The sequence below is a fragment of the Vombatus ursinus genome, unplaced genomic scaffold (genome assembly GCF_900497805.2).
Source record: "Vombatus ursinus unplaced genomic scaffold, bare-nosed wombat genome assembly UNPS02006874.1, whole genome shotgun sequence".
NCBI classification, from domain to species: domain Eukaryota; kingdom Metazoa; phylum Chordata; class Mammalia; order Diprotodontia; family Vombatidae; genus Vombatus; species Vombatus ursinus.
The window spans coordinates 8,706,473-8,719,899 of record NW_020946652.1 but is presented as its reverse complement, the minus strand read 5'-3'; the positions used below and the strand labels follow the sequence as shown (position 1 = coordinate 8,719,899).

The 13,427-nt window shown below is 52.1% G+C and overlaps 1 protein-coding gene across 2 annotated transcripts in view; it reads left to right on the top strand.

Moving 5' to 3' along the window:
- The first annotated feature begins 7,595 nt into the window (after positions 1 to 7,595).
- Positions 7,596 to 13,427, top strand: part of P2RX5 (purinergic receptor P2X 5) — a 13,541-nt gene continuing 7,709 nt past the window's right edge. The window contains exons 1-4 of one of the 2 annotated variants that reach the window (XM_027848837.1): positions 7,652 to 7,726; positions 8,967 to 9,135; positions 11,984 to 12,134; positions 13,280 to 13,351. In XM_027848837.1, coding sequence (XP_027704638.1) covers positions 9,107 to 9,135; positions 11,984 to 12,134; positions 13,280 to 13,351 — 252 coding nt within the window. In that variant the 5' untranslated portion in view covers positions 7,652 to 7,726; positions 8,967 to 9,106. Of the gene's footprint in view, positions 7,727 to 8,966; positions 9,136 to 11,983; positions 12,135 to 13,279; positions 13,352 to 13,427 lie in introns of both variants that reach the window. The other variant, XM_027848838.1, reaches the window with a different exon arrangement.

The following is a 13,427-nucleotide window of genomic DNA, read 5'->3' as shown; positions in this document are numbered from 1 at the left end:
CTGCTGAGCGGGGACAGATGCCTCACTCCATCTGATGATTTTACTGATCAGACTTTGGGGGCTTTTCTCATCCTCTCCACTTGTGCAGCTTCACAGTGTCTCAGCCCAATCATTTTATAGAAGAGAAAACTGAGGCTCAGGGAGGTACCAAGGTCACAGGCGAGGCTTCACTGTCTATTCAAGAGTCCTTCTGTGGTGCCACACTGCCTCCTGCCTCTGTCCAACCATTCCTCACTCAGCAGAGGCTTCCTCTGTTCCCAGCTTTGGATTACCATGAGAAATGCTGCCAGGAATATGTCCTACATGGGGGCCTTTCTGTCAGTTGCTGGCCTCCTTTGGTATATGTCCAGTTAACAGAGTGTTGGCTCAAAGGTTATGGATAGCTCAGTAACTTTTCTAAAAGAATTCCAAATGAAAACCCAATGGTATCAGGCTTATTTATTTTTGTCAATTCTCTATAGATTTTGGATGCCCGATTTATTACAGACGCAAGAATGAAATTCTGAAGGCACACAGAAATAATCCCAGTGAGAAGAAAGAAGGGGAATCATGTGTAGAGACCAATGTAGATGCACAGGGCACTCATAATCAACAGTGACTTTAAAATACACAAGTGGCAGATAGAAGCAAGGGCAAGGAACAGGAATCCAAGGAATCTAAACGCTTGACATCATGCTGTAATGATAGTGTCGGCATTGCTAAAAAATGCAACGACACAAGCCTGGTAAGAAAGGCTAAGGACAACAAAAATGAGCTTGGGATTTTGTGTGTGAGCATGTGTGAGTGTGAGTGTGCCAGTGTATGAATGTGGGTGAGTGTGACTGAAAGTGTGAGAACAAGTGTGAGGGTGTGTGTGTGAATGAGTGAAAGTGTGAGTGTGTGTGACAATGTATGAATGTGTGTGAGTGTGACTGAGAGTGTGTAAGAATGAGTGAATGTGTCTAGTGAGAGTATGAGTGTGTGAGTGTGTGTGAGTGACAGTGTGCATGAATGTGTGTGTGCATGAGTGTGTGTGAATAAGAGTGTGAGTGTGGGAGGGTATGCATGTATATGTGTGAACGTGACTGAGAATGTGTGAGAATGACTGTGAGTGTGACTGAGAGTGTGTGAGTGACAGTGTGTATGAATGTGTGTGAGTGACAATATGTGAGTATGAGTGTGTGTAAATAAGAGTGTGAATGTGTGAGGGTGTGTATATGTGTGAATGTGACTGAGAATGCGTGAGAATGGGTGTGTGTGTGAGTGTCACTGAGAGTGTGAGTGTGTGTGACAATGTGTATGAATGTGTATGAGTGTGACTGAGAGTATGTGAGAATGAGTGAATGTGTGTAAATGAGTGAGAGTATGAGTGCATGAGTGTGTGTGACAATGTGTATGAATGTGTGTGAATATGACTGAGAGTGTGTGAAAATGAGTGTGTGTGAATGAGTGACAGTGTGAGTGACAGTGTGTATGAATGGGTATGTATGCGTGTGTGAATAAAAGTGTGAGTGTATATGAATGTGTGTGTGACTAGGAGTGCATGGGTGTGTGAAAGTATGTATGAGTATGTGTGTGAGTGTGTGTATGAATGTGTGTGAGAATAGAGTTATTTTGGGGAAAAGAGGTAGCTCTAACCAGGGAAAGGACCACAGCTTCAGAGGGATGGGACAATGAAAATGGACATCAAGGAAGCAGAGCTTCTGGTCTCTCAGTCTGTCACAGAGATGATCTTTGGCCTGGGAAGGACTGACCAAGGTTGGCTGATGGGAAGTTAACACCCAGTGTCAGCCAGGACACATGAAGGGAACACTCTGGCTGCTTAGAACTAGCTCACCCCCTTGCCGAGACCAGACAAACATCACCTTCCAGTACTGAAAGAACTGAGGGTGGTGGAAGAGACACCATAGGGAAGACTAGAAGAGGGAAAACATCCCCTTGTTCCTAAAGGGAAGAAAACAGAGTTTGTAAATTACGAGTCAGGGCGCGTGGCTTGATTTCTGGGCAAGATTCTAGAATGCATTATTAAAGTGATGGCTAATGACCATCTAGAAAAGAAAGCTGTGATTACTAGAGCCAGGCAGGCTTCATCCAAAACAAGTCAAACCGGTCTGACATCTGTTTGTGGACAGGACGACCCAAATGGCAGATCGGGGAACGCTACAAAGACCACTCACCTAGATTTTAGCAAAGCTTGGAGGACAGTCTTTCCCAGGAGAAGACAGAACGATGTGGGCCAATTCCAAGTGTAATAAGGGGGATTCAGATTGACTGAAAGTTAGAGTCCAAAGTCATCATCATTGGCTTCATGTCAGCATGAAAGGAGGTCTCCATGAGTGTGTGCTAGGGGTCAGTGTGGGACCTCTGCCAGGTCATATTTTTATCAAGACCGGAGAGGGCATGATGTCACCAAGCTGGGACGAATGGCTAGCTAATATATTGGACAGCAACAGAGTTAGGCTTCAGGAAGGTCTTGTTGGGGCTGGACTGGGGGGTGGGGGACAAAGCAAGATGAAATATGGTCAAGTCATATCGATTGTATTGGAATGTTCTCATCTGCCAAAAATCGCCTGCACAAGGACAATACGCCTGTGGCAGAGAAGTCTGCCTGAAAATGTTCTGGAGACTTCAGCAGCCCTGGAGCTCAACAGGAACCAATCAATCCAATGACATGATGCTGCTGTCTGGAAAGTGCATGCGGACTCAGCTGAAGGGAGATGCAGAGCTCCACAACAGGCTGGTGAGGGCCTGCTGTGCCCTGGCCTGCTCAGACCCATCTGGGCATCTCGGGCTAGGAGGGACGCAGATGAGCTGGAGAGTGTGCAGAGGAGGGCACTAGGCTGGGGAGATCCCTGAGTCCCCATCATGGGAGGCCTGGGCCTGTGGAGTCTGGGGAAGAGAAGGTGGGGCTGGGAATGACTCGGTGTCTCTGAGAGGCTGCCTCAGGGAAGGGGGTTAGATTTGTGCTGCCTGCCCCCAGAGAGACAAAGAAAGTAGAAGTGGTCAGGGCTTCCCGCTGCCCTAAGAGGGGGAGTGGGTCAGATGCCAAACCTGAGATTCTTTGACTTCTGAGAGGAGATAACAAAAGGGGAGAGTGGAGAGGAGGACGTAGGGATCTGGCAGGGGGCAAACCGACACGGGGCTCGAGAAGTCCAGGGGCCTGGGGGTCTTAAGCCAGGGCTAAGAGGTCAAAGGGTGCTGGCAAACAGTGAAGGAGAAAGCCGGGTGCACCGAAGGAGGTCCTGAGCCTCGCTTTGCTTCCCAGAAGCAGCTGAGAACTCAGGAATCTGCATAGCCAGCCTGTGAGAGCAAGGAGGAACCCTGGGCAAGGCCCCTCCCCTCATTCGACTTTGGAGCTTGGCTGCCCCTCAGACCCGAGATTTTTCGTGGTGACTCGTCTGCTTTTTCATGGTGCCGCCACACTGCTGAGGTCTCCTCAGTGGCTCTGATGGCCTCTAGCCTGTGGGCTGGATCACCCAGTGTGTGTGTGGGGGCGAGGGAGGTTCTGGGGAGGATCAGATTGAAGGTCACAGGACTGACTGAGAACAGGAAGGCAGAGGACCTGAGTCCCATAGAGGTCTCCGAGATGGAATGGGAACCCAGGCCATGGCCAACGGTCTCCTGGGAGTCACTGTGGTCCAGTGTGATCTCATGGTCACTGGGGGAGTTGAGGCCCCATTAGCCACTCTTTTCTGGGACCTGACCCCACTCCTTTCACTGTTTCCACCCCCAGTAGGGCTCTTGGTCCTGGGTTCAGCCCTCTGTGAGTGCTCTTCCGAGAAGATCTTCTCTTTCTCCACATGATCCCATACCCATAAACTCGACTCTTGGGGATGACATTGAAAATCCTGAGGGTTCCCTTGAAGCAGCCAGGTGGTTCTGTGGACAGAGCCATCGCCCACACCTCCTTGTTCGGCCTTTGTTCTCCAAAAGGATCAACACCATCCCAGGCTCATGTCCTAAGTCACCCGGGAACGAGACTGAAGTGAGGCAGAGGTGCATGAGTCATCAGCCTCACTCTCTCCTCCAGAGCCATTACGTTCAGTGGCCAGACAAGTGGATGGCCCTGATGGCCTCCGTGTCTGACCAAGTCACAAGTGCTCCACAGCACCTGCTTCAGCCACCTTCGTGGCCCTTGAGACAAATTGTTCTCATCTGCCCATTCTGCTCGGGAAAGGCTTCACGCGCTTGGGGTAGACACTGCCTAAGTCACTGATGGGTTTGAGGCCCTTCAGTTACCCTCAGCCAGGCTTGGCCAGTCAGCTGAGATGGTTTTACTGGGCTGTGGCTGCTGCTTATGCTCCAGCTTCTTGGGTCCACAGGTGAGAATTGGGGGACAGGTGAACCCCAAAGGTGGATGAGCAGCAGAGGGCTCGTCCTTCTGAACATTCCATGTACCCCAGGGGACTGGCAAAGGCCTGGAGATGTGAGATTTGAAGGACGCCAGGAATTCTCAGAGATGGAGAAGAGGAAGGAGGGCATTCCAGGCATGGGGCACAGCCAGTGCAAAGACATGAAAGCTGGGGATAGAGCGAGTTGTTTGTGGAACAATCAGGAGGCTTATCAATGAAACTACCGAAAACTTATTTTATAGAGTTAGAAAAAATAATTTGGAAGAACAAAAGGTCCAGAATATCAAGGGAACTAATGAAAAGAAATGCAGGGGAAGGTGGCCTAGCCATTCCAGATCTTAAATTGTATTATAAAGCAGCAATCATCACAACTGCTTGGTGCTGGCTAAGAAATAGAGTGATAAATCAGTGGAATAGGTTAGGTACGCAGGACACAGTAGTCAATGACCATAGTAATCCACTGTTTGATAAACCCAAAGACCCCACCTTCTGGGGTAAGAACCCACTCTTTGACAAAAACTGCTGAGAAAACTGGAAAAGAATATGGCAGAAACTAGGCACAGACCAAAATCTCACACCATCTACCAAAATAAAGTCAAAATGGGTTCACGATTTAGATACAAAGGCTGATACTGTAAGCAAACTGGGAGAGCAAGGAATAGTTTACCTATCAGATTTATGGAGAACAGAAGAATTCATGACCAAATAGGAGATAGAGAACATTACAAAATGCAAAATAGATAACTTTGATTACATTAAATTGAAAAGTTTTTGCATAAACAAAGCCAATGCAACCAAAATTAGAAGGAAAGTAGAAAACTGGGAAAGAATTTTTACAACCAGTCTCTCTGATAAGGGCCTCATTTCTAAAATACATAGAGAATTAAGTCAAATTTATAAGAATACAAGTCATTCCCCAATTGATAAATGGTCAAAGGATATGAACAGGCAGTTCTCAGATGAAGAAATTAAAGCTATCTATAAATCTTGGGTGGCGCAGTGGATGGAGCACTGGCCCTGAAGTCAGGAGTACCTGAGTTCAAATCCGGCCTCAGACCAAACACTTGACACTTACTAGCTGTGTGACCCCAGGCAAGTCATTTAACCCCAACTGCCTAAAAAAAAAAAAAAAGTTAAAGCTATCTATAGTCATATGAAAAAATGCTCTAAATCACTATTGATTAGAGAAATACAAATCAAAACAACTCTGAGGTACCACATCATACCTATCAGATTGGCCAACATGACAAAAAAGGAAAATGATAAATGTTGGAGAAGATATGGGAAAATTGGAACACTAATGCATTGCTGGTGGAGTTGTGAAATGATTCAGCCATTTTGGAGAGCAATTTGGAACTATGCCCAAAGGGCTATAAAAATGTGCATACCCTTTGACACAGCAATAACACTTCTAGGGCTGTATCCCAAAGAGACCATACAAACGAGAAAAGGACCCACATGTACAAAAATATTTATAGCAGCTCTTTTTGTGGTGGCAAGAAATTGAAAATTGAGGGGATGCCCATCAATTGGCTGAACAGGTTGTGGCATATGAATGTAATGGAATACTATTGAGCTATAAGAAATGATGAGCAGGCAGACTTCAGAAAAACCTGGAAAGACTTGCATGGACTGATGCAGAGTGAAGTGAGCAGAACTAGGAGAACGTCGTGCACGATAACAGTCATGTCGTGCGATGACTAATATTGGTAGGCTTAACTCCTCTCAGCAATGCAAAGATCTAAGACATCTCCAAAGGCCTCGTGATGGAAAATGCTACCCACGTCCAAAGAAAGAACTATGGAGTTTGAGTGCAGATCAAAGCACACTGTTTGCTGTTTTTTTTTTCTTCTGTTGGGTTTTGTTTCTTCTTTCTGGTGGTTCCTCCTATTGGTTCTAATGCTCACTACATCACTAATATGAACATATGTTTAATGGGGATGTATATGTAGAGTCTATATCAGATTGTGTGCCGTCTTGGGGAAGGAGGGGGAGAAAAATTTAAAACTCAAAAGCTTATGGAAGTCAGTGTTTTGATAAATCAAAATAAATCAATTAAAAAAACCAATCAGGAGGCCTGTGTCCCTCTAACCAAAAGTCATAGGGAGCCATGCACTTACTGACTGACACCTGTGCTCCAAGTGGGTGTCTCTCCCTTCCCTTCCATGGGCCCTCCAGCCTGCCAGCCACACTCTGCCCACTGTGGGTGCTCGGTCACTGCTAGGCTCGCTGTTGTAAAAGCTGCAGCAGCCTTTCGTGGAAAAACCCAAGTAAAACTGGGCACACTGGTTTGGGGTGGGCTTGGAGAAGTCTGCCCTGCCCCAGCCGGCGGCCAGGTGTGAGGGCTTGTCCTGCCAGCAGCCACTGCAGAGGGGCCTGGCTCCCCAGGGAGCACCCCCGGCTCTGGGGGTGGGGCGTCCAGGGAGAGCCCAGGGCAGTGGACTGGGGGAAGAGGCCTCCCCCCTGGGGCCCGTCTACCAAGAGGATGAAGGCCAGACACTCTCACTGGGCTGCAGCAGTCACCGCAGCTGCCCAAGGATGGGGCACGCCGGGCCAACTTTCCAGACCCAGTCTTTTATGGTCACTGTCGGGGCAGGGGAGGTTGGGTAAGCCGCAGCCTCCCAGACCTTGGAGCGGGGGTCAAAATCATGCCCCAGCCTATGTTCCCTTTACACACGACCTTTATGGCCCAAATGGTCCACGAGGTGGTGTCCAGAGCTCCAGGCTGGGTAACCCCCTTCACTTTAACTGGCTCTCTCTGAAGCCTCCCCTTCCTTGGAGCCTCCCCTCAGGTGCCACCATCCCCTGCTTCCCACTCCTCCCCTCCCTTTTCCTCCCCCTCCTCCTCTATTTTCCCTTCTCCTCTCTTACCCCTTCTTCTCTCCCTCTTCCCACCGACCCCTCCCCAGGACTGGCCAGACGAATGAATGGGTGAGCAGAAGAGGAGGACCAAGCTCGTAGCGGGAGACTCTGCCCCGCCCTCCCCCCAGATCCCAGCACTCTGAGCACGCCCCACCCCCGCTCCTGCTGTCCGCTGTCCGGAGTCAGCCCGGCACTGGGAGCCGCACTGCAGAAGGAGCTGTGCCCAGGAGAGCCCAGCTCCCAGGCTGACCTCGAGGCCGGACCCAGGCCGCAGTGCGGGCAGGGGCGGGGAGGAGGGACTGAGGATGAGCCCCGCCCCCCCGCCAGCTGCGGGGCCAACCTAGCGTGGGCGCAGAGCAGCGCTGCGGCTGAGCGAGGCGGGCCAGGCTGGCAACTTTGGGCCAAATGGACTACAGGACCCTGTGCTTCAGCCTGTTCGACTACAAGACGGAGAAGTATGTGATCGTTAAGAACAAGAAGGTTGGACTGCTCTACCGGCTGATACAGCTAGCCATCTTGGTGTACCTGCTGGGGTGAGTGCTCGGCTGTGTGTGTGCGTGTGTGTGTGTGTGTGTGTGTGTGTGTGTGTGCGCGCGCGTGTGTGTGTACCTGGCCTCCTGTCCTAGCCTGCATCTACCTCCCTGTGTAACCTCGACCAGGTTTGTCTGGGCCTCCGTTTCCCCATTTGTAAACCGAAGGGCTTAGACGAGAGGATCCCGAAGGTTCATGTCTGAGGACCCTGAGCCCCAGGGACATTCAGGGGATCTGCCCCGTTCTCCTTCCCCCACCCCCAGCCTTCCAAGAGGCTCCCCTCCGCTTTACCGGTTGTTGGGCGCCTAATGGGACCGGAGCCCCTGGTGTCAGGCCGGTGGGACAGAGAGCCAGAGGAGGCCCCCACCCCCCCCCCCCCGCCCCGTCCTCCCCACGGCTTACAGACCCTCACTAAGGGAAGGCTGGGGGGTGGGGCAGGACGGCCCCTTGGCTGCCAGCTTCCTTGGCCCTTCCCTTCCCCCTCCCTCCATGGTCCTCCAGGTGCCGGTGGCCGGAAGATGGCCGAGTCATCCCCCAGGCCAGGATTATTTATAGCCAGGGTCAACTAGGTTCCAGGCCGGGCTGACTGACAGGGACAGCCTGTTGGCTGAGCTCCCTACTGCCCTCTCCTCCAGATCTAGGGAGGCAGCCGGGGCCAAGGGCCCAGGAGGTGTCCTAGGGATCTAACAGGCTCTCCTTGCCTTCCCCCTTCCCTTCCTCCATCCTTCTTTCCTCCCTCCCTCCCTCCCTTCCTTTCCTCCTCCTCTTCTCTCTCCCTTCTTTCCTTCCTTTCCTCTTTTCTCCCTCCCTTCCTCCTCTCCTTCCCTCTTTCCTCCCTCCCTCCCTTCTTCCTTCTTTCAATTCTCCATGGATTCAGCACCTGCTTAGTTAACATCCACTCATTACTTCCAGGACCCAGACCATTCCTGGCATTTTAACCTCAGACTGTCAGAATTGCTGAACACACCTCTCTAATCAAGCTAGGGTGGGGGAGGCTGGTTTGGAGAAGCTGATTGGCTGGAATGATGGGGGGCGCAAAGAGGCACTTCCTTGAGGAGGTGTGTCAAGGCTTGCATTTTGGTTAGAGCCAGCGGTGGCAAAGCCTCCGGGTGCAGGTGACAGTGGCGATGTCGGCTCACACTTGCAGAGCCTCCTGGGGACACAGCCTTCACCCGGTGGCCCCAGATCCAGGGCACTGCTCACTGAACAATCCTCTCCTTTCTTGGGGAGGGTCACTGGAAGGCGCTGAGCCTGCTTGGGCCTGATAGCCGTCCTCAGCCTCTGTCCTGTGGAGGAGTCACGATCCCAGAGCTGGATCAGAAACCACATCTCTGACGTGCTCCTGAACTGGCATCAGCCAGTCTGCCCGAAGGCTTCTTCTAATGAGGATGAGCTCACCTACATCGTCAAGGTAGGCTGGTGGCACAGTAGGAAGAGAGCTGAGCTTGGAAACAGGAAGACCCGAGTTCAAATCCGGCATCAGACACTAGTTGGGGTGATCCTGGACATGTCACTTCACTTCTGCCTGCCTCAGTTTCCTCATCTGTAAAATGGAGACATTAATAGCACCCTACCTTTGCAGGGTTGTTACGAGGATCAAATGCAATTGAGCATATTTGTCTGGTGTTTTGCAAACCTCACGGCCCTCTAGGAAAGCGCACTGTTGTCATTACCACCTCCCCAGCAGCCCGCCCCACACAGGCTGCTCTGGGGCTTAGCAGATTCTCTCAGCCCCATTTGTCCCATCTGCAACCCTGACAGATTTCTCCTGATTCTGGCAGCAAGGGTGGAGCAGAACAGCCAGTCCCTGCTTCCACATGATGGGCCTTGAAGGCAGCTGTGACATCCCTCCTCTCTTCACTGGTCCTTGTGGTGCATGTGGTATGGTTTCAGATCCCTCTGCGTGCTGGTCATCAGAAACTCATGCCCATCATAGAATCAGAAAGACTGTCTCGGACTCCAGACTGTCTGAAGTAGGAATTCCCTTTCTACCTTACAACTTTCAGAGACGGGGAACTCATTACCTACCAAGACAATGGTGATGACTTCAGGGTTTCTTGCCTATTTGGGATAGAAAGATTGTTTAACTACAGGGCTGAGGATGCAGGCAGAGCAGAACAGGGGGGCAGACGGTTGTCATTGATTCTTTCCTAGGAAGAAGGGTGGAGGTGAGGGGTCCTGCAAAGCATCCTGGGAGAAAGGAATGTGAAGGTGGGGCCTGATGGAATAAATCAAGCCCTCTTCTCATGTAGAACGAGGGATCAAATATTCTACTTTGATTCCTCAATCAGGTTAGAACAGGTGCTGATCAGTCAGGCACAGGCTTCAAACTAAGTGAAGTCAGTTAGTCAACCAGCATTTATTAAATACCTCCTGTGTGCCGATCAGCGAAGGTGAGTCAACAGTGTAAAACCAGAGAAGAGGAGGCGGTGTCACTGAGCCTCCGGGGAGAAATAGATTGGGAGAGGACAGGAAAGGGGAGGAGAGGAGAGGGGAGGGGAGGGGAGGAGATGGGAGAGGAGAACAGGAGTAGGAGGAGGAGGAGAAGAGGAGGAGGAGGAGGGAGGAGAGGAGAGGAGGGGAGGAGGAAGGGAGGAGGAGGAGAGGAGGAGAAGAGGAGGAGGAGGAGGAGAAGAGAGGAGGGGAGGAAGTGTTCCCACTAAGAGAAGTCAATTGGGAAGGAAGACGGCACCTCTGCCTCGGTCACCGTATAACCCTTTCAGTTTCAGAGACTCCCAGCCTCCTCATTGAGTAGATCCAAATCTTAGGAAAAAGCGCAAAGGGAAAACACCAGCCAAACTGTGCCTCATCCCAACTCTTCACCCTACCTGAGGCTCTGCGAGTTGCTGAGGCTCAAGGAGAGTGGAATTTCTCTAAAAAGATCTGGGGAGGGGAGAGGGTTAGTGGACTAATGACCAATAGGCACCATTGGCTGGCAGAGTGCTTTACACATATGACTGCATTTGGTCCTCAAGGGCAGTGCTCTTAATGTCCCCATTTTACAGATGAGGAAGGTGAGGCAGACAGAGGTGAAGTGACTTACCCAGGGACATGCAGCTAGTAGTTGTCTGAGACTCGATTTGAACTCAAGTCTTCCTGACTCCTAGCCCAGTGCTCTGTGCCCTGTGGTGCCACCTCTCTACCTACAGTCACTGCCTTCAAGCCCAGTGTGACTCCACAGTGTGGCAGAATAATGAAGAAACAGTGCATTAAGATAGGTTCAGGCTGTCTTGAGACAGGCCCAGGGTCCAGGCCCAGGGAGTTGATGGGGTCCCTCTGTCCTCTGCTATGGGCTCAGCTCTGGCTAATTCATTTTAGGAAGGAGCCGGGTAAGTGCAGTCAGAAGGTGAAACCTGATTCAGCGCATCTTTGGGGGTATTCAGTGTGAAGAAGATAAGTCTGGAGGGGGCAGGCCGGGCAGGACAGTCGGCTTCTTTCCAGTGCGTGAAGGGCCGCCAGATGGAAAAGGGACCAGTCGCGTTCTGCTTGTCCTGGCTGCAGAGAGGCCACTGGAAGCTGGAGGTTGGGAAGCATTTCTAGACAACCCAAGCTGTCCCTCAGTGGAAGGGGCTGCCTTAGAAAGGCTGTGGGTTCCCCTGCCTTGAGGGACCTTGAACAGGGCCTCCATCACACCTGGCTGGGTGGTGTTTGGCTCTAACATCTTTGGATGAGGTGGCCCCTCCTAACCCATCTAGCCCTCTGGGATCCTGGGAGTTTGGCTGTGAGGCCAGGTCAGGGTCCTCTGAGAATCGGCCAGCCTTGCCCACCAGAGTGGCAGGAAGTCCTTTGCATAGGCCAGTGTGGCCCTCGTCCCTTTCCCTCCTCTGGCATTTTGGGGGCAGTACCCTCCAACAAGGAGAGTGGGAGATGCTCTAGGATGTGCTGTCAGGGTGCAGCCCAGAGCGATCCCCAGGGGAGCTGGTCCTTCTCTGGGTTCTCTGGTCAGAGGACAGACTCTGAGTGGCAGGGGTCAGCCTTGATGCCGCAAGCCACTGCACAAGCGGCAGGCCCCAGGCTGGTAGGCCCCAGCAAGGGTTCTCCGCCAGGCCTGGGATCAATTGCCTCATTCATCCACCTTGGCCAGGGATGCCCAGGGGGACCTGTGTAAGGCTGAATCGCCACAGCTGGGCCTTGCAGTTCCCTTGAACTTCAAATGAGACAATGTATCTCCAGGGCTTTGGCGTCACTCATTGCTGCCGCAACGTGTCCATGTGGCCAGCAGAGCTCGGGCCCTCACCCCTTTCCTCTGCCTGTTGCAGGTGGGTGTTCCTGGTGAAGAAAGGCTACCAGGAAGTGAGTACAGCAATCCAGAGCTCCGTCATCACCAAAGTCAAAGGCGTGGCCTTCACCAACACTTCAGAGCTGAAGGAGCGGCTCTGGGACGTGGCGGACTACGTCATCCCCTCCCAGGTCTGAGCCCCCACCCGGCTAGGCTACCCGGGGCATCGTGCAATTGAAGAATCTGGAGAAGTGGGGGTGGGGTGGAGGGGCGTGAAGGGAGCCAGAGGAGCCAGGTTCAAATGCTGGCTCTGCCCTCGGCTCCCTCTGTGACTTTGGCAGATCACTGAGCCTTAGTGGTTTCAGATTATCCAAATGAGGGCGCTGCCCTCTAGGTTCCTTTCCATCTCTAGAGCCAGGACCCAGTAAACCAGAGGGACACAGGGGACTGTCCTATGGAAGAATAACCAGCCTGTTCTGCTTGGCCCCAGAAGGCAGGACTGGGGGCTGGGGAGGAGCAGCGGGAGTTGGAGGCAGCTTTTGCCTTAGTGAAACATTTCCTAACATTGAGAGGTGTATCAAGGCGGTGTGGGCTGCTCAGGGGGAGCGTGGCTTCTCTCCTGCTTCAGGCAGAGCCTGGACCATCGCCCATTTATCAGGGATCTTTTAAAGTGGGCTCTTATTCAGGTCTGGGGTGGACGATAGGTCCCCCCATCCCAACCCCAGGTCTCTGCTGACTCTGGGATCCTGGCGTTCTGATTCCCAACGCACGCTAGTCCTTAGCCGCTGTCCTTGGTAGCAGAGGGAATGGCCTGGCTTCATCTAGCGGTCTATCTCAGTAGCAACAGCCCAGAGTCTGACAAGACCTGAGTCCTTAGCAAGAGCTAAGGCTCTGGGCTGGGGAGGGGAAGCAGCAAATCCTCCCCTCCCCTCTCTCCTTCTCTCTCCCCTCCCCTTCCTCCTATCCTTTTCCTGCCTAGATTCAAACAGCAGCAACTGTGCTGGGGGTGGGGGGGGGGAGGAACTCTCTAAGATCAGTCCATAGATGTCAGGGGGCTTCAGGCCAGGAACATGGGAACAGAAGAGACTTGGGATTGGGGTAAAGCTCAGAGGCGGAAGGATGTGAAATGAAAGCCATGAACACTTTGAGTAGAAAAGGGTTTCTTTACCTTTTTGGTCCACAGCCTAGGTCTGGGGCTAGCACTGGACTCAAACAGGAGGCAGACAGAGAGGAAACACAGCCTCTGTGGTGGGGCTGGGGTGCGGGGGCGGGGAGGGGGATTTGTGTGGGCCCGGTCTGGGGTGTGGATCATGCTGTCCTGTCCTTGGCTTTTCAGGGAGAAAATGTTTTCTTCATTGTCACCAACCTCATTGTGACCCCAAATCAGCGGCAGTCCCACTGTGCTGAGGTAAGAGGCCATGGGGCACAGAAAGGACTGACTGGGAGCTGGGAGAGGGAGGGGTATACATTGAAAAAATAATATC